The 23596-nt window shown below is 42.6% G+C and overlaps 1 protein-coding gene across 1 annotated transcript in view; it reads right to left on the bottom strand.

Moving 5' to 3' along the window:
* The window catches only part of LMNB1 (lamin B1), a 45711-nt gene extending 32464 nt beyond the window's left edge, over positions 1 to 13247 (bottom strand). Inside the window, exon 1 of the mRNA XM_016217694.2 lies at positions 12499 to 13247. Within this exon, the coding sequence (XP_016073180.2) occupies positions 12499 to 12857 (359 nt within the window). The 5' untranslated portion in view covers positions 12858 to 13247. The remainder of the gene's footprint in view (positions 1 to 12498) is intronic.
* Positions 13248 to 23596: the final 10349 nt, after the last annotated feature.

Genomic DNA, 23596 nt, shown 5'->3' with positions numbered 1-23596 from the left:
AAAGCAATCTTGAGAAAGAAGAACAAAGCTGGAGGTATCAGGCTCTGATTTCAAACTATACTGCAAAGCTGTAGTAATCAAAACAGTATGGTATTGGAACAAAAAAAATACACAGACCAATTAAACAGAATTGAGAGCCCAGAAATAATCCACACAAATATGGGTGCAAATTAGGTCTTCTAATTAATGCATCTATAAGTATATAAAAGAGAGTGTCTTGGGGCCACCTTCTTTGTCCTTGCACAATTTTTCTACTAACAAGCAAGGTCCTTAAAACCTGTCCTATGTCTATACCACACATTACAGTAACTTTGCAGTAAGCTTTAAAATCAGGAATTGAGCCCTCCCTCCAATCTTGTTCTTTGTCAAGATTGTTTTGGGCCCAGTCGGGTGTGGCTCAGTGGTTGAGCGTCGACCTAGGATCCAGGCAATTGGGGTTCGATTCCCGGTCAGGGCACATACCCAGGTTGCAGGCTCAATCCCCAGTGGGAGGCATGCAGGAGGCAGCCGATCAATGACTCTCTCATCATTGATGTTTCTATCTCTCTCTCTCCCTCTCCTTTCCTCTCTATGAAATCAATAAAGATATATTTAAAAAAAGAAAAAGATTGTTTTGGCTATTCTGAGTATCAAGCATGTAAAGTCCATGTGTACTTTAAAGTCAGCCTGTCAATTTGTGCAAAAAAAAAGTAGCTGTGATGTTAATAGAGATTGCATTCAATCTGTAGGTCAACTGAGGGAGAATTACCGTCTTAATATTAAGTCTTTCAATCCATAAACATGGAATGTCTTTCCACTTATATAGAGTTTCTTTCATTTCTTCCAACAATGTTTTGTAGTTTTTAGCGTACAAGTCTTGCACTTCCTCTGTTGAATTTATTCTTAAGCATTTCATTCTCTTTGAGTCTATTTAACATGGAGTTTTCTTAATTTCATTTTTGGACTGTTCAATGCTAGTGTACAGAAATACAATTGAGTTTTGTACATTGCTCTTGTATCCTGTAACCTTGCTGAACTTGTTTATTAGCTCTGCAGATTTTTTTTTTAAAGGATTTCCTATTCATGAGATTGTCATCTGCAAATAGGCATAGTTTTACTTCTCCCTTTCCAATCTAAATGCCTTTTATTTCTTTTTCTTGCTTAAGTGCCATGGGTCAAACCTCCAGTACAATGTTGAATACAAGTGGTGAGCATTCTTGTCTCATTCCTGATCTTAGGGAGAAAACAGTCTTTACCATTAAGTATGACGTTAGCTACAGGTTTTCCATAGATAACCCTTCATCAGGTTGAGAAGCTCCCTTTCAATGCATAGCCCAGGGACACAGACAGTAGTGTGGGAAAGGCCCGGGGCGGGGCAGATGCAGGGTGGAGGGGATCAGTGGGGAGAGGGAACATCTGTAATACTTTCAACAATAAAGACAAGTATTAAAACATAATACATTTTAAAAGTTCCCTTTTATTGATTATTATTATGAAAAAGTGGTGCACTTTGTCAAATGCTTTTTCTGCATCTATTGGGATGATTATAGGATTTTTGCACTTCATTCTATTAATATGGTGAATTACATTGTTGACTTTCCCAGACTAAACCAATCTTGCATTCCCAGGACAAATCCCACTTGGTAATGGCACATAATACCTTTACATATTGGTGGGTTTGGTTTGCTAGCATTTTACTGGGAATTTTTTGAACCTCTATCATACAGGATATGTGTCTGTGCAGTTTTTCTGAAACTGTCCATTCTCCAGTTTGCTGGGTGACGTGAGGCAGTTGTTCATACAGCAGCCATGACAGTTTTCTGGTCCTGAACTGCAGCTATGCACTGTTTCTATAGTTCCAGTCATGGCCCCAGACGTCAAAACTCCAAAAGAAGGTCAATTCTAGTATTCTAGGCATTGCTCCTGCTCTTCCAGCTCTTCTCCTATTTTTCTCTAAGCACCTACATCCCATATGGTTTTCCTTTCCGCTTAAAATATCTAGTGTCCTTATCTATTTCCCGCACTACCCGAGTGCCCTTACTAGTGTTTTTACCTCCATTCTTATTTCCCCCTACAGAATAGCCAGACTGATGTCACTCTTACGCCTAAAATTATTGAGGCTCTTCATTACATAAAAGCCAACCCTACCCCACTATATATTATTTATTTATATCAACATCTATGGCTCTAGTTCCGTGACCTATTTGCCATTCTGGACAACACCCTCTCCTAATATTTTCCTTTAGATGTCAACTCCTACTTACCTCCCAGCACTCAGCTCAGGTATCACTACCTCTTCAACTCCCCCGGGATGTCTTTGAAACCTTTGCAAGCCTCCTAGTCTGCCTTAGGTGGTAGTCTCTCTGTCTCTCCATAGCGCTCTGTGGTTACTGCTACCATAGCACTTATTACATTGTGTTAGTGTATCACATTTAAAGTATACTGTAGCACTTGCTTTCTATCTTCTACACTAGACTGTAAGCAACTTGATAACAGGGACTGAGCATCCCCTCTCTCTATTTCCAGCATCTGATTCAAGGCCTGGCACATAGTACCTGTTCCACAAATGTGTGCTTAATAAAAATGAAAAGAATATTCTGTCATGACTACTAAAGATTTACTTAGATATTTTAATTTCTTTTAAAATTATTGGTAAAGCATAAAGCAGGAAAGTAGCTTTTTAAGAAAGAAGGAAAAAAGAGGTCTCTTTCAGTAATTCATCTTCACCCTTTCCTAATTAGCAAATGAAGCACTCAGTATTTCAAACGGTGGTTTCAATTACTACACTGTCCTGACACCCAAAATTACAACCCTAGGAGCCATGAACTATCAAATTTTAAAAATACGTATCTAGTACCATTTCCAAAAGTTGCACCCAAACAGACTTGAAAATTAACTGTCCTATGTAAGACTTCAAGTCCCAAGAACAGATGACAGTACTCCATGGGCCTGCTTCATGAGGGTTGGTAATAGAAATAATGCCTGCAAACCAGCGCCGATGTAAGGATTAAAAGAGGCAATATATATAAAAGCCTTACCACAATGCCAAAAGACAGAGCTAGAATCTATTCTAACTTCACCATTTATCTATCTGCTAATCCTATGCAAAAGACTTAACTACCTTAAGCCTCAAGTTTCCTCACTCATCAACAGGTTCATCATAAGGCTTAAAAGAATGTCTGTAAAGCATCTAGCATTGTGCCTGGCAAGCACAATTAAGCACAAAATAAATGTTGACTTCTTGTCCTGCATCTTACACAAGTATTTCAACCTCTCTAGGTTTCAATTCCTGTATTTACAAAATGAATTGGTTAGATCACATGATACAAGACCCCTCTAGCAGTAAAAATGCTGTAATTCTATTTATGGTCACTAAATCCAAATGCAGTGAAGGCCAAAAATTAAATTTAAAAAGGCCCAAGTAAATATATTAGCTAAGGAAAACCTCAGTTGTCATGAAGGCCTACACCAAAAATATTGGCAGAAATCTAAGATTATAATCTGAACGTTGATCTTTTTACTCCTTTATGCTAGCTAGCAACATGAGCATAATAAAAATGATCAATAACCAAAAAAACTCTTCAGAAATTAAAATTAAATTCCTCCAAATAGGAAATGGACACTCATCTGCAACTAGTGGCACCAAAAATTGGCAAAATTGTAATTACTTTATCCAGTGGTTAACATTTAACCAGTAAATTAGTTAACATTTAACCATTAAGTTAACCAGAAGAAAGACTCTAATATTGTCAGCGAGAGAAGATGTTCACAGCCCTCTACGGCCTCTGAGAAATCGGGTAGATAGTTACTGCCAAGCCTTGGTCACAGCAAACTTCAGTGGCCAATAAAGGTTATCGAGGAAATCTTCAAAATGTGTTCAATAATGGTATAGCACATTTACTGACATGCAAAATGTTCATAAAACAGTGATGCATGAGTGTAGGTTACATATCAATACTTATCACCAACCCATTTTTTAATGTGGATATGAAGACAAAAACTTCAGAGCTTACATTTTGGGAAGGTAGAACTAAGGGAGATTTTTATTTTCTTCTTGGTGTTTATCTGTGTTTTCTAGTTTTTCATAAAGAACATAAAATTTTTATATAATAAAAGAAGTTAATTTTCAAAAATTCCCCAAATATAACAGCCCAAAACCAATCCCCTTATCACAGTTATACTGCAGGGCAGGGGTGGGGGGGGTGTTAAAGCTGATGAGCAAACTTCCTCAGAACTCTGGACTGGGAACTCCCAGTTTAGACTGGGTCCCATCACCCAATCAGTACCTAATGCTCATTCTCACTATTTGTGCATGAAATAGACCTACACTGATGATATCAAAGTCTAAAGATCTCTGGGACATACCAGAGGTGACGTCATCTGGACAAATGAAAGAACAAACATGACAGACTGCGACTCAGCAGTATATTTTTATAGTGCTTTTTTTCACTTTGCATTTTTACTTCCTTGAATCTGGGTACACCAAAGGATTACCTACCTAGTCTAACCCCCTGAGTCAGTGATTTTCAACCAGTATGCTGCAAGAATTTTTAAAACATGCAGTACCTGACTATTCAGTCAGGGACACTGACCTCTTTTCCCTTAGACTGTCAAATAATAAAAATGACAACAGCCATCGGTGTGAGTGAATCAAAATTACACTTTTTTTTTTTTGTCAGATTGGCAAAAAATATATTCTTGGTGTCCCATAGAATCTTAGTAATCAGTTTATGTGCCAAGATGAGAAAGGCTGAAATGGCTGCCCTAGGTTAAATAAACAACTCCAAAAGATACCCTGCTCTAGCAAGCATCCTTTGAAAGCATGGGAAGGAAGTGTCACGATAGTTTAAGTACTTAGGACCTGCTTCCTAGGCTTTAGCACCAGTTCTAGGTGTTTCATCCTTCATGTTCTTTCCTGGAAAATTAAAGTATATTTAACATGAAGCTTTATACCTCTTATATAAAGGCCAGGGTGTCACTGTCAACTTGCTTCTACCAGGGCAAAATTCAGGACATAAAAATGAAAGACCAAGCAATACAGGGGATAAAGGTGTGTGTTTTTCAATTAATCATCTTACATACAAGGAAAGCTCCCTACAGCAGATTAGCATTTACTATTTTAGGTTTGAAAACTAAAACACATGAATGTAAAATAACCCTGCAGCCCTGGCCAGTGTGGCTCAGTTGGTTGGACGTTGTCCTGTGCACTGAAAGGTTGCTGGTTCAATTCCCAGTCAGGGCACATGCCCCTGTTTCGGGCTCAGTCCCGGGGGGGGGAGGGGGGGTGCAGAAGGCAGTCAGTTGATGTCCTACTCTCACATAGATGCTTCTTTCTCTCCTTTCCTCTCTATAAAATCAATTTTTAAAAATCCTGCAGGTATTGTTTATCCTATATGCTCTTCCTAAATTTCGTTCTATCAATGACCAAAATACATAGAAAGCCAACAGAATAAATATATATCAAGTCCCAATGTATAGTAAATCCCCACCCCACTCTCCACTGAGAAATAAAAAATTAGTTTATCGTAACAACATTTCAGTATGCTTCCTAATTTGTTCAAGTTGCTAATTTGGAGAAAATTTATTCATTATTATGGGACAAATAAATGACTGGCTAGAAAAAGGTCTAAGTTTTTCATTCTTCCTAAGATTCAGGAAACTATTGCTTACTCCTACCCCAATTATGCAGCTGAAGAAATGAAGGCTCGGAGTTCAGCACCCATCCCAAGTCACCAAAAACAGGAAGCCACAACTTCAGGCAGTGCTCTTGCTTGAAACTACCCTGTGCCAGGCTATCATGATGGGCACTGTCCCAATCATACTTGCTAGTAGCAAGTGAGCATCTGTATGCATTTTTTTAATGAAAACACACAAATCCAAATTTCCCATTAGTTTCCATATCAGTTTCCTTACTAATTAACAAAGTAAAATCAAAGGAATGCTGTTCCCCCCCCCCCAAAAAAAATACACTATGTATGCTTAACCCTTCAACCTCAAACCCATCCTGCTCAAATCAGTGATGTTTGTGGATGGAGGTAGGAAGTCTATAAGTCTTCAGGCCCACAGGTACCATGAAAAAAACACAATCAACATTATACTTTATTCAGTCTGGAGAGAGAAAACCTTTTATTTTCATAAGATAAATTATATTTAAAACAGCATCAATTGTTTTTTTTAAAAGGTATGAAGTTATGCTTTATTAACAAAGTTTGTGTACAATATCTCAGATTATTTTGAAAACATTGGCTTTAAAGCCTAACATCTATAAGGCATTAAACTGTGTTTCTTGGGACATCCTTTTTTAACTTTTTTTTAAAACATATGTCTTTATTGATTTCAGAGAGGGAGGGAAAGAGGCAGAAACATGAATGATATGAGAGAATCATTGATGGCTGCCTCCTGCACGCCCCCTACTGGGGATCGAGCCAGAAAGCAGGACAGCCGCCCCCCCCCCCCCCCCAAATCAAACCATGACCTCCTGGTTCATGGGCCAACCTCCACCGCTGAGCCACGCCGACCAAGCCTTTTTAAATGTTTCTTAATGAGGGAACTGTGAGTGGCTCAGCACCCCAAAGGGTCCTAGGGCAGTCATCAGGTTAGATACACACCAGAGAAACCCCATCACCACCTTCCTCATTCATTCTTAACTTTCAAAAAGAGAAACTTAGTTAACTCTGCAGCTTTTCAAGCTTTCATGTCTACCATACACCAAAGGAGGAATAAAAGAAAACTTCTGGAATCTGATGAGTCAAGTGAACTTAACAGGAAGCAGTCAATCTAAGACACAAAATGAAAGAAAAAAAAAAACACCACAAGATAAAAAAAAAAAGGAAAAATAATAAAACACAAATTGACAATCTCTTACATGAGCTTTTAGAGTTCTAAAACTTAAATTTTTCATTCATTCATTTGGTGACAAAACCAGACCTGAATGGATGGGAGTCTATTTTTAGAGGTCTTTCTCCACTTGCTGTGACTATTAATATCTTGCCCAGCAGAAATATCTGTTTCATGATGATGTGCTACCCTAGACCTCACTGGGGGTGTCATCTACAGTGTGTGCATCATATGACCTTATTAAAACTGGAATTGCTTTGACTTCCAAAACACATCTAGCGGCAAGGGTTTTACATAAAAGATTACGGACCCTTATCACTGAAGGAAAAAAAAATGTATGCATCCACAAAATTAGTTTCTCAAAGACTGTCACAATTTTCTTGTATTTACGTTTCCTGCATATTTAGTTAACACTGAAATTCTGAAACACTTTTTGTTCAAAGTGTTGACTGATAGCATTTATCAGCATTCTTGGAAATTATTCACCCAAAAAGCTTCCAATGAAATATAATTATACTTGGACTGAATTGGAGCAGCTGTATCTTAGATCAGAGATCTGTTTTCATATGGATCTAAAGACCACTTTCAGTGGAGGCTGTTGTCAAATTCTCTCAAGCAAGACCAAGTGTCTCTATGAATTCTTCTGTCTTTGAGATATGTTGTGTACTGAGCAACCAAAAAAGGAGTAAGTAATTTTGTAATCTACAATTCTCAAGACTGTTTAATGATAGACTAATTACAAAAACTCTGGCTCCAAATAAAAAATTAAGTACAGAAAATTACTTTTAAGCAAATAAAAGACTTAAATGGATCCAAACAGAAATAATACATTTCTTTCTTTTCATCATACAAATTATACTTCAATTATTGCTCAAAATTAACTGATTTCCAAGATGATGGCTTACTATTACCCAGATATTAGCCTCCCCACTAGACCCTAATTAAAAAGCAGCAAAGTATATGACATAAAATAAATCCACAGCACCAAAGTGAATAGGAAAGGAATCATTAGCTGACATTTCAACAAATTTCTAGAAAAAATGCAGATAATAAGGAACTACAGATAGTGAGGAAGATTTAAAATAGAGGGATTAACTCACAGAACAGCTTTGCACGTGGCCCTGCTCAGCACCCCTTAGCTTAACTGCAGGCTCTCCAACAAACTGGCCAACAGCACATCCTATTCATATAGAGAGATCCTAGTTTGTTCTCCTACTCAGAAAAAGCAGAGGCGTTACCTGAACAATAACAGCAGTAATACTCAACCATTACCTAGTGCTTCATTTGTAAATGTAGACAACCAAGGATCAAAATCAGTAGCAAGAAGAAAAACATGTCAAACAAAAATAAGTGACCAGGGAGGAAAGAGATAATCCAATTCACAGAAGAGAAATTTAAAAAGAAAACCTTAAATATTATCCTCAGAGTAAAGAAAATAATGCATCCTGAAAATAGAAACACACTGAATAAAATATCTGTACAAAAAGATTTCTTAGAATTAAAAGTATGACTCATGCCTTTAAAATGTCACTATTGTGATGGAGAAAATAGTCAAGGTAATTTCACAGAATGAAAAAAAAAAGAAAAAAGAAAACAAGAGACCAAATAGCTCAACATTCCAACTAGAGAGAACAAAGAAAGTGGAGCAAAGAAAAGGTATGGAATAAAGTAAGTTTCCCAGAGCTAAATAAACATCCTGCTTTAAACTAAAAGGACCCACACTTATAACAGCTAGAATTATTGACAAAATAGCCATATCTAGAGCTATCACCATGTAATTTCAGAAAACCAAGATAAAAGAATTCCAAAAGCTTCCAGAGACAAAAAAACACACCCAGTTACCAAAAGAAAATAACTGTGACTGGCATTAGACAAACAGTAACAATACTGGATGCTAAAAAATGGAACAATATAATTTCCAAATTCTGAGGAAAAAGTGTTAAACCAGAATTCTATACCTAGCCTAACTATCATCCAAGCATGCGACAGTTATTTTCAAACACACAGGAGTCACATAGTTTACCTCCTGCCATCTTTTCTGAATAAATTACTTAAGGATGTTCTCCAACAAAATGAAGAAACCAAGAAAAGGAAATATGTGACCCAAGAAGCTGGATCTAAATCTAGTGAATTCCGAGGATATCAGCTGCACATCTTAAGAGCAGAGTTCCTGGGAAGAAAGTAGACTTACGTAACAGATACTATGATTACATACCATTAGAGGTTTTTAAGATATACTGAAGGAAAGTATTTCTTTAGTCAACAAAAAATAGTCTTTTGTCCCTAAAAGACTATTTAGGGACAAAATTATACAAGGAACATCAAGAGTTGAAATATGAAACAAAGTAAAATGGGGCATGTTTTAAGCAATGATGGCATGTTAGAAAAAAATACAGTAGCCCACCTTATCCACAGCTTCACTTTCTAAGGTTTCAGTTACCCAGTCAACCACAATCTAAAAAAATTAAATGGAAAATTCCAGACATAAATATTTTGGGTTTTTAAATATATTTTTATTGATTTTTAGAGAGAGGAAGGCAGAGGGTGCACAGGATGACAACCAATGGAGCCACTGGTCAGGGCCAGAAATAAGTTTTAAATTGCAAGCCATTCTGAGTAAATGTGATGAAATCTCACACTTCCTGCTCCACCGCACCTGGGATATAAATCATCCCTTTGTCCAGGGTTTCCACGCTATATACAGTACCTATCTGTTAGTAGCTTAGCCCTCTCAGTTATCAGATCAACTGCAAAGTATCGCGGTGCATGTGTTCATGTAACCCTTATATACTTAATGGCCCCAAAATGCAAGAGTAGTGATGCTGGCAATTCAGATGTCAAAGAGAAGCTGTAAAGTGCTTACCTTAAGTGAAAAGGTGGAAGTTCTTGACTTAATAAAGAAAAAAAATCTTATTTTGAGGTTGCTAACCTCTACAATAAGAACAAACCTTTCATCTGTGAAACTGTGAAGGAAAAAGAAACCTGTGCTAGTTTTGATGCCTAACCTCAAATTGCAAAAGTTGCAGACATAGTGTGTAATCAATTAAGATGGGAAAGCCATTAAAATTTATGTGTGGAACACAGAAAACCTTCTGATTGATGGCAACATGTTGCACAAGAATGAACTGAGCCTATATGAAGACTTCAGTAAGCCCTACCTTATAAGGGTGGACTACTTTACATCTAATCCTGACAATAGGAATATATGTACAGATTTAAGAAAACTATACTCCCAGGACACTACTCAGCATCTCAGATTATTTTCAGTTGTCAACCCCTCAGACCTTTCTTAACCACACATTTGCTTTACCCTGCTTTATTTTTATTCCCCTAGCATCCGTTAATATCCAACATTAAATCACAACATTTCATTTATTCTAATACACACATTCTTCACACTTTAATCCCATTGAAACCAGCATGCATCTCACAATCTATACACAGCATTTTACTACAGTCAGTCAGGTGGCAGTCTTGTCACTGGGTGAAAAACCTTCAATGGATACCCTCTGGAAAGATTTTTTAAAAAGCACCAGCATCAAAATGCCTCAGATTAAATGAAATACAGCATTTATTTGTTTGCTGGGTATCTCCCCTACTGCACTCTGCACTCTCAGAAACTTAAGGGTAGTAACTTTTTTTTTTTTTTTGTAATCTTTGTATCCTCCACACACAGAACAGTGTCTGGCATGTAACTGACACTTAATCAGTGCTACATTTTAACATCTCTGAAACTAGGATGGGTCCAACAGGGTAGTTCCTACATAATTGGCCCTGATGTGTGTTTTCTTCTTCTTAGTAGTACACTTAACAGTGGTGAATCATACAAACAATGGCATCTAAGATTTGAAGAAATTCAGTAACAAAAAATTTGGAAGATGGAAACAGTAGTGTGAATGCATGGACTCATTTCAAAACATGACTCCAAAGGTTTGTAAATCCAAGAAACAGAAATACAAGCTCATGATTTTTTAAAAGATTTTATTGATTTTTAAACAGAGAGGAAGGGAGAGACAGAGAGAAAAACATTGATGTGAGAGTAAAACATTGATGGGCTGCCTCCTGCACACCCCCTACCTGGGATGGAGCCTGGAAACTCATGCATGTTCCCCTGACCCGGGAATCCAACCGGCAACCCTTCAGTGCAGAAATGATGTACAACCAACTGAGCCACACAGGCCAGGGCAGCTTATGATTATTTTTTGAGTTATGGAACTAAATACTTAAATAAAAACAAAAAGGGCTAAACGTAATTGTCTCCTGGAGACTATTTTAGTTTTTCACTATAAACCAGTCTGTATTTTTAAAATATATTTCATTTTTACCAAGTGTGCATACCTTTTTTATGAACCGTTTTTATGAGTACTTAATAAGAGGGGAAAGTACAGACTCATACATCCAAAATCAGAAACTGAGACAGGGTCATTCACACGGATACAGATAGAATGACATCCAGGAGCAGAGTCAAAGTCAAAATCGATTTTCATTTGGCAAAATTTCAATTGGCAACAGGGGATGGAGATCGTGAATTCTGGATTCAATTTATCAAATCTCTAAAGACTGACATCAACACTAACTTGCCTAATGATGAGAATTATGCCATTTGCTCATCAGAAAGTCAAGGTTGGACCAGCAAAGGCTTGCAAGTTTACCCTTGTACACTGGAACAAAAGTCAGGCCCTTGGAAGGAAAAATTACCTCCCCCTCGCCATAACACTCCACATTTACACAACATCCTTTCGCCTGCCCTGGCCTGTCATCACAATGACAGATGCGGGCAATGAGCATGGTCTCTTTCCATTACCAGAAAGACCGACCATTATTATGGGGGTGCAAAAGCTGGGGAAGGGATTGCAACCTGGGGCGGTATGAGGTTCACGGATCAGAAAACGGTGGCCACGACAGGCAAAAACCCAGCTTGTGAGTCCCGTGCAAAGAAGCACCCCAGGGCCCCGCTTGTCTCCGCAGAAAGGGCATCTTTCCCCGGTGAAAGCTAAGGAGCTCGAAAACCCTACTGGCCCTGGGCGGGCAGACGCGCGCAGTTCAGACCCCGCCCCTCCCTCCTCGCTCAAGGCAGGCGCAGAAAGATCGCAAAATGTCACAGGGCCAAGACTAAGCGCGCCAAGGCGGGACCCACCCCCGGGAGACCGGGACATTTAAGGCAGGTCCCTCCCCTTCCTCCTTCCTCCGCCCGGCGCAAAACTCATTCATTCTTGAAGCGGGCGGCAAGTCCCCGCGGGCTGGCCATCTCCGCACCGCGAACCCACCAGACGCTTTGTCTCGCGCCAGGCCGGAGCCCGGGGCGCGCATTCCAGCGCGCGCCCGCGCGCCACCTCCCCGCACCTGGGGCCCGCCGGGCCTCGCCGTGGGACAGCCTTTCTCTCTCCCAGGGTCTGGGCCCGAAGCCCGGCGCTCCTGCAGCCCTGGGCGGGCACCTCCCCCGGCCCCGCTGGGAATCCAGGCTCAGGAAATGTACATGCAGTCCCACCAAGCCCCCTCCGCAGCCCCCGCGCGCACTAAGAAACACTAGATTCTCTCTCCTTCCGAGACCGAGACCCTGCCCCAGACGAAGGGCGTGGGCGCGCTGGCCCTCGCTCTCCCCCTCCGGGGTTCTCGAGGCCGCCGCGGGCTGCGCCCCCGGCCCCCGGCGCGCGCTAACGCGGCGCCCAAGTGAGCACTCACTTGAGGAGCAGCTGGTCGTGCTCGGCCTTGAACTTGCCCAGCTCTATCTGCAGCTTGGCGCGCTCGCGGGCGGTGTCGTCCAGCGCGCGGCGCGCATCCGCCAGCTCGGTCTCGTAGAGCGCCTTCAGGCCGGTGAGCTCTCGGCCGCGCACCTCCTCCCGCTCGGTCACCTGCAGCTGCAGCGCGCTGTTCTCCGTCTCCAGGCTGCGCACCTTGTCGATGTACACCGCCAGCCGATCGTTGAGCTCGCGCAGCTCCTCCTTCTCCTGCAGCCGCGACAGCCGCGTGGGGCTCAGCGGCGTGGCGGGGCCGCCAGCGCGGCTGCCGGTCCGCGGCGGCACGGGGGTCGCTGTCGCCATGGCGGGCGGCGAGGGCGATCGGCGGGGCGAGCGGAGCGGGGAGGCCGCGGGCGGCACGGGGACACGCAGCAGGCTGAAGAGAGCGAAGCCGGGACCGAAGGCGCAAACCCGCGACCCGGGATCGTGGGAGCGGGGTTACAGCACAAAGGGCAAAGGGGGAGGACTACGAATCAGTCGTAAAATGCCCTTTGTAAGAAAACACGGGCGCGCGCACACACACACACAAACACACGCACGCACTAAGGAAGCTGCGGGGCGAGGGGGATCGGGAGGGCAGAGCAGGGTCCGCGCGCCGCCGCCGCCGCCGCCGAGTCTCCCGCCCGCAGCACTTTGTTTCCTCTCGGGCTGGGCGGAGGGGCGGGCAGCAGGCGAGCGGCTGGGGGCGGAGGTGGCGCGGGCCGGAGCGCGGCAGCCCCAACATGGCGGGCGCGCGCGGGGCCGCCACGTGACCGTCGCGGGCCAATGGGACGCGGGCGGAGGCGCTCCTGCGGATCGGGGGCCGGGCCTGTAAATTCAAAATCGGGGCCTGGGGCAGCCGTTCGCTGGGCGCGCGGCGCTGGGCGTGGTGGAGGAAGGGCTGTGGCGGCGGGGAGTGGCGCCGGGGACCGCCCGACGGCCGCCCGGGGCCCCGCTCTGGAGGGGCCGGCCCGCGGGTGGCGGGAAAGAGCGCGCCGCCCGGAGGTTTCCGGGGCGGGTCCGCGCCGCCGCCCACGCCCGGCGGTTCAGGGAAATTCAAATGTAAACGTCCTTTACGGCTACTCGCGAACCTGGAAGAGGCCCGGGCGGCCCGGGGCGGCGAGGGCTCGGCAGCGGCCGGCGGCCCGCGGCTGTGGGGCCGCGTGGGGGGCGCTGGCGTCTGAGACGCCAAACCCACTGCGGGCCGGTGCCGAGTGGAAGCTTTTATCTTTCCCTCGGGTGGGAAACAGTGTATCAAAGTGCCCCCTTCCTGTCAAACTGACGCGCTCGAGCCCCGAAGCGGACGGACGCGCAGGAACCGGGAGCCCGGACGCTCAGTCCCGTGCCGGCAGCGCGGGGGGGCGCCCCGGCCGTTGATTCCTCAGCGGTTCAGGGGTTTATAAAATGAGGGCCGCCTCGCGAGCGGCGCGCTGAGCACGGGGCTGAGGAACCAGCACACGCTGTTGTCATGCTTCTCCAAAAGCCGATGTATCCAAATCTCAACCTGTGAAAATTTAAGTAGAAATGACTTAGCTTTAAGAGGGGAATCCTCTAGAGAAAAGAAGAAATATATATATTAAAGAAAAAAAGGAATAAAAGGGGGAGAGGGAGTCCCCCGAAATGTAATTGCCAACTCGCTCGAATAGAAGGGTCATGAATTCCTTGGAAAAGCTGGGAGCCCGGCGGGCGTGGCTCAGGGCTGGGCGCCCCCTGGGATCCAGGAGATCGCCGTGCGATCCGGCCAGCGGCGGGGATCCCGCCAGGGGCGGGCACGTGCGGGGCTGCGGGCTCGGTCCCGGTCGGGCCTGCGGGAGGCCGCCGCTTCTCGCATCGCTGTCGTTTCTCTCTCTCTCTCTCCCCCCCTTCCTCTCTCTGAAATCAATAAAGATATATTAAAAAAAGGAAACGTTTTGAACTTTATGGCTGACGTTTATTGGAACTTACTGTGTGCCCTGCACTGGGCTTTTCGTGGATCATCCGGCCACGCAGCCGGTCTGTGGTGTGGGAACTGGATTGTTTCCATCTAAAAATTCATCTTCTATTGTGTTTTGTTTTTTATTTTTATTGAATTTACTGGGGTGACATTGGTGAACAAAATTATACAGGTGTCAGGAGCACACTTTTATAACACATCATCTGTATGTTGTATTGTGTAGTCACCACCCTGAGTCACTGCTTTTTCCATCCCCATTTACCCCCTTTACCCGCCTCCGCCAGTCCCCAACCCCCCTTTCCCTCTGGCCGTCACCACACTGTTGTCTGTGCCAAGGAGTTTTTGTTTTTTGTTTTTTTTACTTAACCCCTTCACCTTTTTCACCCAGTCGCCCAGCGCCCCTCCCCTCTGGCAGCTGCCGGTCTGTTCCGTGTCTCCAGCCTCTGTTGCTATTTTGTTGCTACTTTATTTTGTTCATTAGATTCCACATATAAGTGAAATCACATGGTACTTGTCATTCCCTGACGGGCTTATTTCACTTAACGGACTACTCTCCAGGTCCATCCATGCCGCTGCAAAAGGCAAGATTTCCTTCTTTCACAGCCGAGTAGCATCCCACTGTGTACATGTAGCACTGCTTTTTACCCGCTCACCTACTGGGCTGCGTCCAGATCTTAGCTATTGCAGGTAGTGCTGCAATGCACACAGGGGTGTGTATGTTGTTTCGAATTAGTGTTTCTTTCGGGTTTCTTTGGATGAGTACCCAGAAGAGGAATCACTGGGTCATAAGGCAGCTCCATTTTTAATTTTTTTGAGGAAACTCCATACTGTTTTCCACAGTGGCTGCCCCAGTCTGCATTCCCACCAGCACTGCCCGAGGGCTCCCTTTTCTCCACACCCTCGCCAGCACTTGTTCGTTGACTTATTGATGGTAGCCGTGCTGTCGGGTATGAGGTGATAGCTCAATGTAGTTTTAAGTCGACGTTGAGCTTCTTTTCATATATCTATTGGCCATCTGTATGTCTTCTATGGAGAAGTGTCTATTCAGGTCCTTTGCCTGATTTTTAATTGGATAGTTTGTAGTTTTGGTGTTAATTTTTTAAGTTCTTTATAAATTTTGGATATTAACCCCTCACAAAAATTCATCCATTTCATCTAATCCCTGGAGTGTACACCTGAAACTAATATAATAATGTATGTCAGCTGTAACTGAAAAATAAAAAGTGATTTAATTTCCAAAAAAAAAAAAAAGAAAGAAATCTGCATCCTTAAAAAAAAAAAAAAAATCATCCATTTTATAGATGAATTTCTTTAAGGCTGCCCAGCAGGGACAGGACTACATTTGAACCCAGGCAGTTTCAATTGGCTCCAGAGCCTCACCCTTAAATATAACCTAGAAGGCCACTCACAGCCCATTAGGAAGGCATTTGTAGGGTAATTACATGTTAGTTACTTTAATAATGGCAGAAATGAAGGCTAGGATGTTCTTCAAATATTAATCAAGTGACAGACATAAGAATTAGTGAAGGGCACCAGGCCTGTATCGTCCTCCGCGAATTTCTGGGCACTGTGTGAGTAATGATACTCTCCTTATTAATGGTTCTATTTCCTGTCCTGTTGTCTCAAATACAGTAGACCCTTGAACAATCTGAGTTTGAACTGCCCGGGTTTACTTAAACATTTTTTGTTTTTTTAATCAGTCTGTAGTGGGCCCTCCTATTCCTGGGTTTCACATTCGCGGATTCAACCAACTGCTGATAGAAAACAGTATTACCTTTTGGAAGTTGAGAATCAGCATTTGCGAATTCTCAGACGTGGAGGTCAGACTCAAATAATACCCGGCTTTTCATTTCGAACTGTGCGGGGTGGGCACTCCTAACCCTAGGGTCGCCTGTACCTCCCTCCCTAAGCTCTTGAGAGTTAGGAGTTGAAAAGCCTCTGTTTTGAAGTTGGTGTTAGGTGTTGGAAAGTAAGGATTCAGATCATTTTAATAACTTTAAAGGGTCTGGAAAATCCAAATTACTGAAGAAGAAATAAGGCCTAAAAAAGATGGGTGCTGGGACCAAGGTGATGGAATCAGGATTCTGTGTAAATCCCCTTGTTGAGGTCCCGTCTGCTGCACTGGTTTGGTTTTCACGCCGCACTCCTTTTCACTGCAGACTTTAAAAAGATAGTTGGAAATTTTCTTTTTAAATTATTTTGTCCATTTTTGAAATTGTAACACTGTATGTGAAGTGATTTCAGGCATAATCTCTATTGCTCTCAACTCCGTGAAGCTTCTCTTAACAGAATCCCTCAGTCTCAGACTCTTTCTGGAGACTCAGAATATACCCTAGTATCTGAAAAAATACATTGGAGTCAGACAATTGATGATTTGCTATTGATAGCTGTTTCCTCCTGGGAAAATGGGAGGTGACTCCTACCCTGCAGGGGTTTTTTAAAGATAAAATAAAATCTATAATATGTTAGAAATGTAATGATCCTGTGTCCTCAATCAAAAGGGGGGTGGGGGATGGAAAATCTCTTAACCTTAGAATTAGGAGATTGTGCAAACGTTTGGTCAGGTACTTTTCTAAATGTACACATCCCTTATTCCCTCAGCTTTGTATCGGCAGGAAGGCCTGCTTCTTTCCTGTCCTTTCATATTCTGTTTGTCCATCCCTCTTCATTTAAATAATTCCTGAAATCCCATCACTGCCAATGAATTGGGAGAGAAATAACAAATACTAGTAAGTTTGCTTCTGCATTTACAAGGACAATTGTGATTTCAAATATTCTGCCTTGTTTTCCCTATCAGCCTTCACTGACTTGTTAGGGCACGTGCTCTGATTATTGGTTAGGCCACATACACCCCCACCAAGTCTCAGCTTGCCTGCCATCACTCCCCTCTTCAGCACTCCTCCCACAGCGTATGGCTACCTTACTACACAGAACTTATTTGACATTTGCCCTACTTTCCATATATCATTTGCATCCGGGACAGAAAAATACAGGATACCTGTAAGATCTAGGCATAAAGGGGCCCAGGCTAGGATGGGGCACAGATGCAGAGACAGGTGAAGGGAAGACTGAAAGCTCGCAGTAACCCACGTTTGACTCAGGAGGGGTGACAGCTGGCAGAGAGCCGAATATACAATCCTAACAAACGGGACAGCTAGGGCTGCAGCACAAAGTGTAGGAAAATATTATAAGTGGTATCTCTTCAATATAAATGAAGAAATAAATTAATACATGGTCTGCTAGGCCAGATTTCTTTTATTTATTTTTTTAATTCTCACCCAAGGATATTTTTTCCATTGCTTTTCAGAGAGAGTAGAAGGGAGGCGGGGAGAGAGAGAGAAACATCGATGTGAGGGAGACACATGGGTCGGTTGCCTCCCACAGGCACCCCAACCAGGGCCAGGAACTGAGTCTGCAACTGAGGTGCATGCCCTCGGCCGAAATCGGACCTGGGACCCTTTAGTCCACAGGCCGACATTCTAACCACTGAGCCAAACTGACCAGAGCTAGGCCAGATTTCTAATACACTTTACAAAGTTAATACTTTTTCTAATTATCATAAAAGGGTAAGAACAAATCATGTTTCAGAGGTTTGAGTGACTATCCAGAATCTCTTCCAACTTTGGGGGGGTTTTTTTTGTTGTTATTTTTTAAATATACTTTTATTGATTTCAGAGAGGAGAGGGAGAGAGAAATAGAAACATCAATGATGAGAGAGTCATTGATCGGCTGCCTCCTGCATGCCCTGTACGGAGGATCAAGCCCACAACCCAGGCATGTGCCTTGACCAGGAATCGAACCTCAATCCCCTGGATCATAGGTTGATGCTCAACCACTGAGCCACACCAGCCGGGCTCGACTCTGGTTTTTATTTTTGTATTTTGAAAAGAGCTTAAGAGTTTTGAAGGTGTATTTATCATCTTCAGTAGGATTGTTCTCTTAGCATAGCTTCACAAAGTTTATATACTGCTCAAAATTGTTTTCCAGATTGCAGGATAAAATCTGGATATTTGGCAATAGTATCATTAGTGGAGGTTTTTGGTTTGTTTGTTATTGTTTTTCATGTCTTTTTCTTTTGTTGGTGTGGTAATTTTAACTCAGTACACCTTCTTGATAGCTTATGCTTTAGTCAAAAAGAGAAACCAATTTGCACTCTAACATTTTAGTTTTGTTATGCTAAAATATGATCATAACACTACACAACTTTTCTTAAACAGTCTTTAAACCATTCTTAAACTAGCATTTATGCATCTGATTTATAATCTTTTTTGTCGTTATTCATCTTACAAAGGTAGGCCCCTTCACCCTAGATTCTGCATCTTTGCCTTTAGAATGGTAAAAATAACAATAAAAACTGGTGTCAAAGTTTAAGGCTTACACACAATTCAGCTGTTTCTGCTCTGATTGGAACTGACCCCACTCAAAGAGTTAAGTGCTGTCCTTTCTCATTACCAGGCTTTAGTCAGCCACTTCATTTATCTTGGCGTATGGTTTATCCCTACCCAATAACACTTTAATGTATTCATTCAATTCTTAGACTGCAGAGGTGAGATTTTAATTGCCTAAAATAGCTTCCCTACCAGCCTTCCTCTCTCATTTTCCCTGAAATTTTTCCATAAGCCTTAGTCTCTTGGGTCAGTCTACAAAATTAAAGGCACCATTTCCAAACCCCACAGCTGAGTTCAAAACAGCAGATGAAAAAGGTAAATACAATATTTGCATAGTTTTGCTTAGATGATATGGTAAAAAAGGCAATCTGGCTGAATCAGTCCCATCCAGCCCATCTTTCCATCTCTATCACCCCAACTCTGATAAAAGCCTCCTATCTGGGGAAGGAGAGTTTGAAGCCAGATGCACCGTGGGAGTCATGCTTCTTTGTCCACCCCTGGGTGAGTTGAGAGCAGGGGTCGAGGGTCCAAGAGTAGAGATGGTTTGTCCCCCAACAAAGTCCCCTGTTTTCTTTCACCTTGGTGCAGCAGAGCAGACGCCAAAAGAAGCCTTCTCCAGAACCCTGGTCGTGAGCAGGTTCAAAAACTGGCATGGACTGTGAGGAGCTGAGTGGAGAACAGACTAGCCTGTGATGGTTAGTTTTATGTGTCAATTTAGCTGGGCCAAGGTGCCCAGGTACATGCTCAAACATTATCTGGATGTTTCTGTAAGAATGTTTTGGATGAGATTAACATTTAAATATGTGGACTTTGTGTAAAGCACATTAGACTCCATGATATAGGTAAGCCTTACTTTTCAGTTGAAGACTTGAATAGAACAAAAGACTGACAACCCACCCCCCACCCCGAGCAAGGTGAGTTCTAACAGCAGACAGCCTTCAGACTTGACCTGCAGCAGGCTTCTGTGTCCCCAGCCTACCAGCCTGCCCCGCAGATTTTGGACATGCCAGCTTCTGTAGTCACATGAGCCAATTCCTTTAACAACAAAAAAATTTCTCTCTCTATATATATGTACACATCCTATTGGATCTGTTTCTCTGGAGCACCCTGACTAATGCACCTTTCCTGTGCCCATAGGAAGGATATGGAGGGGCCAAGGGAAGCCAGCTGATTTAAATTAGTGGAAGGGACAGAGAAACTGCAGACTGACCTGGGCGAACTGGACACTTGAGACTTGGTGGAACTATAGACACTCAGCAGAAGCATGGAGAACAGACATGCCAGAGGCCACCGTAGGTGGAAACCGTAATAAGGCCATCTAGAGACGGCCAGCACAGAATGGAGACAGAACAAAACCAAGAAGCGGATGGCTCTCCCTGCAGTGGTCAAGAACCTCCTTGGACTTAGAATCACCCCAGGTAGAACAGGAAGGGTGAAGAATCTGGGTATTAAACTTGAATGTGATTGCAATATGAACTTAAACTGGTCCATGCCACTGAGCAATTACAATCCCATCACCAAAATGTCCTCCATCTCTTCACACTACTTTTCTCTACCAATGGGTTTTATTTCAATATAGGCTGTGTCTCCACAGGTGGAAAACCTGGCGTCCTGCTTTGACCTCAAGCCTAAATTCTCTTTTTTCACAATATAACCAATCTCAGGAAAACGTTTGCCTGTTTGGGTCACCCGGCCAGCCCTGAACCAATTCCTGTGTCCAGGGCTAGGATGTACTCTGGCCAGGGCTAAGCCCAAATGTACCCTTTGATAGGCAGGGGTGGGGGAGAGTCAGGAATCAAGGTGCCCTCACCAAACTACATGGGATGGGATTCCATCAGCACTGAGGAGTGTGTCCCAAAATGTGATGAAGTGGTGCTTGACAAAAGCACCATGTACCTACCTCATGGAAGGAGAGTAAGAGAAGCAACCTAAATAGTTCTTTTTGGCCTAAAATTCTCCAGAGATATGCATATTTTTTAAAATGTTAAAATACACACCCTTAAATGTTTAGGATACCTAAAAAGTCCTAGTCATTGCTCACTCAGTAATCCATGCATTTATTCATCCTACATTTGTGGGCGACTTACTACATGCAGAGCAAGGATAATTGAGGTACATGATCCCTGCTTTGAGGGGATCAACCATCCAGTTGTGGACAAGCAAACATACATCTAAATAAATGCTGCCTCAAAGTGCCAGGTACTGAAAAGGAGGCAGGACAAGGTAGTCCACACCAAGGACCAGACAGGCCTGGGCATCAGGCACAGGAAAACCATTTGCACACAGACGATCTCTGAGCTGGGCTTCAGAGAATGTCAGCCTCCAGGGTCTGGCAAATGGATCCAGTACTTTATCAAGACCTGTAAGTGGCAACCCAGAGCCCCCAGGGAGAATTAGAGAGAAACCCCAGATGGAATCCCTAATCTCCTTGCGGTGTGCCTTTCATCTCAAACCGCACTGCATAGGGCGTGCTTTAAACTAGGAATTAGTAAGGTGATCAGGGAAACCAATCTTAACTGTAGGCCTGGCTTACATTAGTTAGGAAAAATGAAAAATTGAGGAAATTATCATTGAAACAAGTAAATTACTTAAGCTGAGTCATAAAATAACAGTTATGCCTTCCCTAAAGCAAAACAAAAATAGAAAACCAATTAACCCGGAAATTTTATTGAGTAACTCCTGTGTGCAAGACACTGTACTGTGTGCTATGAAATAAAGTTTTTAAAATACAAAATGTGATTTGTTCCTTCAAGAACTGTATGTGCAGAAATGAAATGTAGATGTGAATAAATAGGCTAAGCAACCATGCCATGAATGACAAAGGCCCAAAGGAGTGACATTGATGAAAAGTGTCAAAACAGGGGCTGCTAAAATTTAGAGAATGAAGAAAGCCCTTCAAGTCAGGATGACATAAGAGGATATCATGGACAAAGAGGAGTTGGACTGGACATTGAAATAGAGGAAAATTTATTTCAGTAAGTGAGTGGGATTACAAAAAAATTAGCTTTACACACAAGTTTCTCAGGAATAGAACTATTTCATAAAGTAACATGGCTCTATATTTTGTGTGAAATATTTGTATTTGTGTATGTTGACTATGAATATTAGAAACTGGGCAAGAATTTGGACACCGACATGCTTGGAATATAATGCTACCAAAAATATTCTGTTAAAGTCTCTGAAAAGAGATGACATTGAAAAGTAATTATAGACCTCTCTGACTTGCATATATATATTGAGTAAAGGAGCAACTGAAACTTTCATATATTTCTGATAGGAGTATAAAATGGTACAACCACTTCAGAAAATTGCTTGACAGTTCTTTATAAAGTTAAAAATGTACCTACCCTGTAGCCCAGCAGTGCTACCCCCAAGACAAATGTCTAAAAGACTTGTACAAGAAGTTTATGGTGGCTTTATTTGTAATAGCCCAAACTGGAGCGAATCCAAATGCCCATCAACAGGAGAAGAGACAGATAGATCATGGTATAAGGACTATTTATCAATTAAAAAGAGTGAGCCTCAGATACATGCAGTAACATGGATGAATCTCACAAATATTATTTTGAACAACATAGAAAGTTTTATATGAATACATATTTGGGCACAAACTATTCCATTGATCAGATTCAATACTGATCTCTAGTAATCCAGGGACCTAAATTCTTTTAATAATATAACTTTCTGCCCGGCCGGGCATGGCTCAGCCGCTGAGCATCGACCTAGGATCCGGGAGATCACAGTTCGATTCCTGGTCAGGGCACATGCCCGGGCTGTGGGCTCTATCCCCAGGAGGGGGCGGTTAGGGGGCAGCTGATCAATGACTCTCTCATCACTGATGTTTTCACCTCTCTCTCCCTCTCTCTCTCTGAAATCAATAAAGATATATTTAAAATAATAATAATAATATAACTTTCTAAGCAACTGAAGATACAGTACTAATTTAATTCAATAAGAGTACTGAAGTAATTTTCAAGGGGAATGGGGATGCGGAAGAAGGGAAGAAAAAGGGAGTTATAATCTGGGGTAGCAAAAAAAAAGTATCTATTGTTTTAATAATAGATATTAAAAGTTATTAATCTTCTTGGCCAGACAGGCTTCGTAAAAGCTGTGGTTCTCAACTGGGGGGTGGTTGTGGGGAAGGGGAACAGAAAGCTCCCTGTTCCTAAGGGGCTTTCTCAGATTTGGGGGCCAGATGAGATTTTTATGTTTATCAAAAGAGGTCAGGGAATGAAGTCATGAGGCACTGCTGTGGAGAACATAGAGTACATAAGGCACAAAGCTCCTGCCCTTGGTCTCACCGGGGCTCTTAAGTTACATCCAGAACCGTATAATCCTGTATCCTATTACATACCAGAAGTAACTAGGTCAGACAACCCGCCATGACTGCAGAAAAGTTCTGTCACTCACTGTGACATTGACTTGAATAAATCACCCTGTGGTGACTTGAATCAACTTCTGCACAAGGTTTACAGAAACCTGATGTCATTTTAAAAAAAAAAACAAAAAAAACTGGTTTCATTTCTCTAATTTTAATTTCTCAGTTTTTTCATTTACTATACACTTCCTTTAAGGGATTTAAGTTGAGTCGATCTCAAAGTGAGGGATGGAGAAGCGAGTTGTCATAGGGAAAAGGGAAGTCACAGCATTTTTATTTTAAAAAGTAAAGTGAATCCTAAAATGTCTGCTTCACCCAAAGAACTCTAGTAGGTATGAGTCAAAAGATATTCTTAAAACTTCTC

This window comes from Miniopterus natalensis, chromosome 3 (assembly GCF_054644295.1).
Source record: "Miniopterus natalensis isolate mMinNat1 chromosome 3, mMinNat1.hap1, whole genome shotgun sequence".
In the NCBI taxonomy this organism is placed as follows: Eukaryota; Metazoa; Chordata; class Mammalia; order Chiroptera; family Miniopteridae; genus Miniopterus; species Miniopterus natalensis.
Note: the sequence above shows the minus strand (reverse complement) of the source record. Positions and strands in the feature narration are given on the sequence as shown.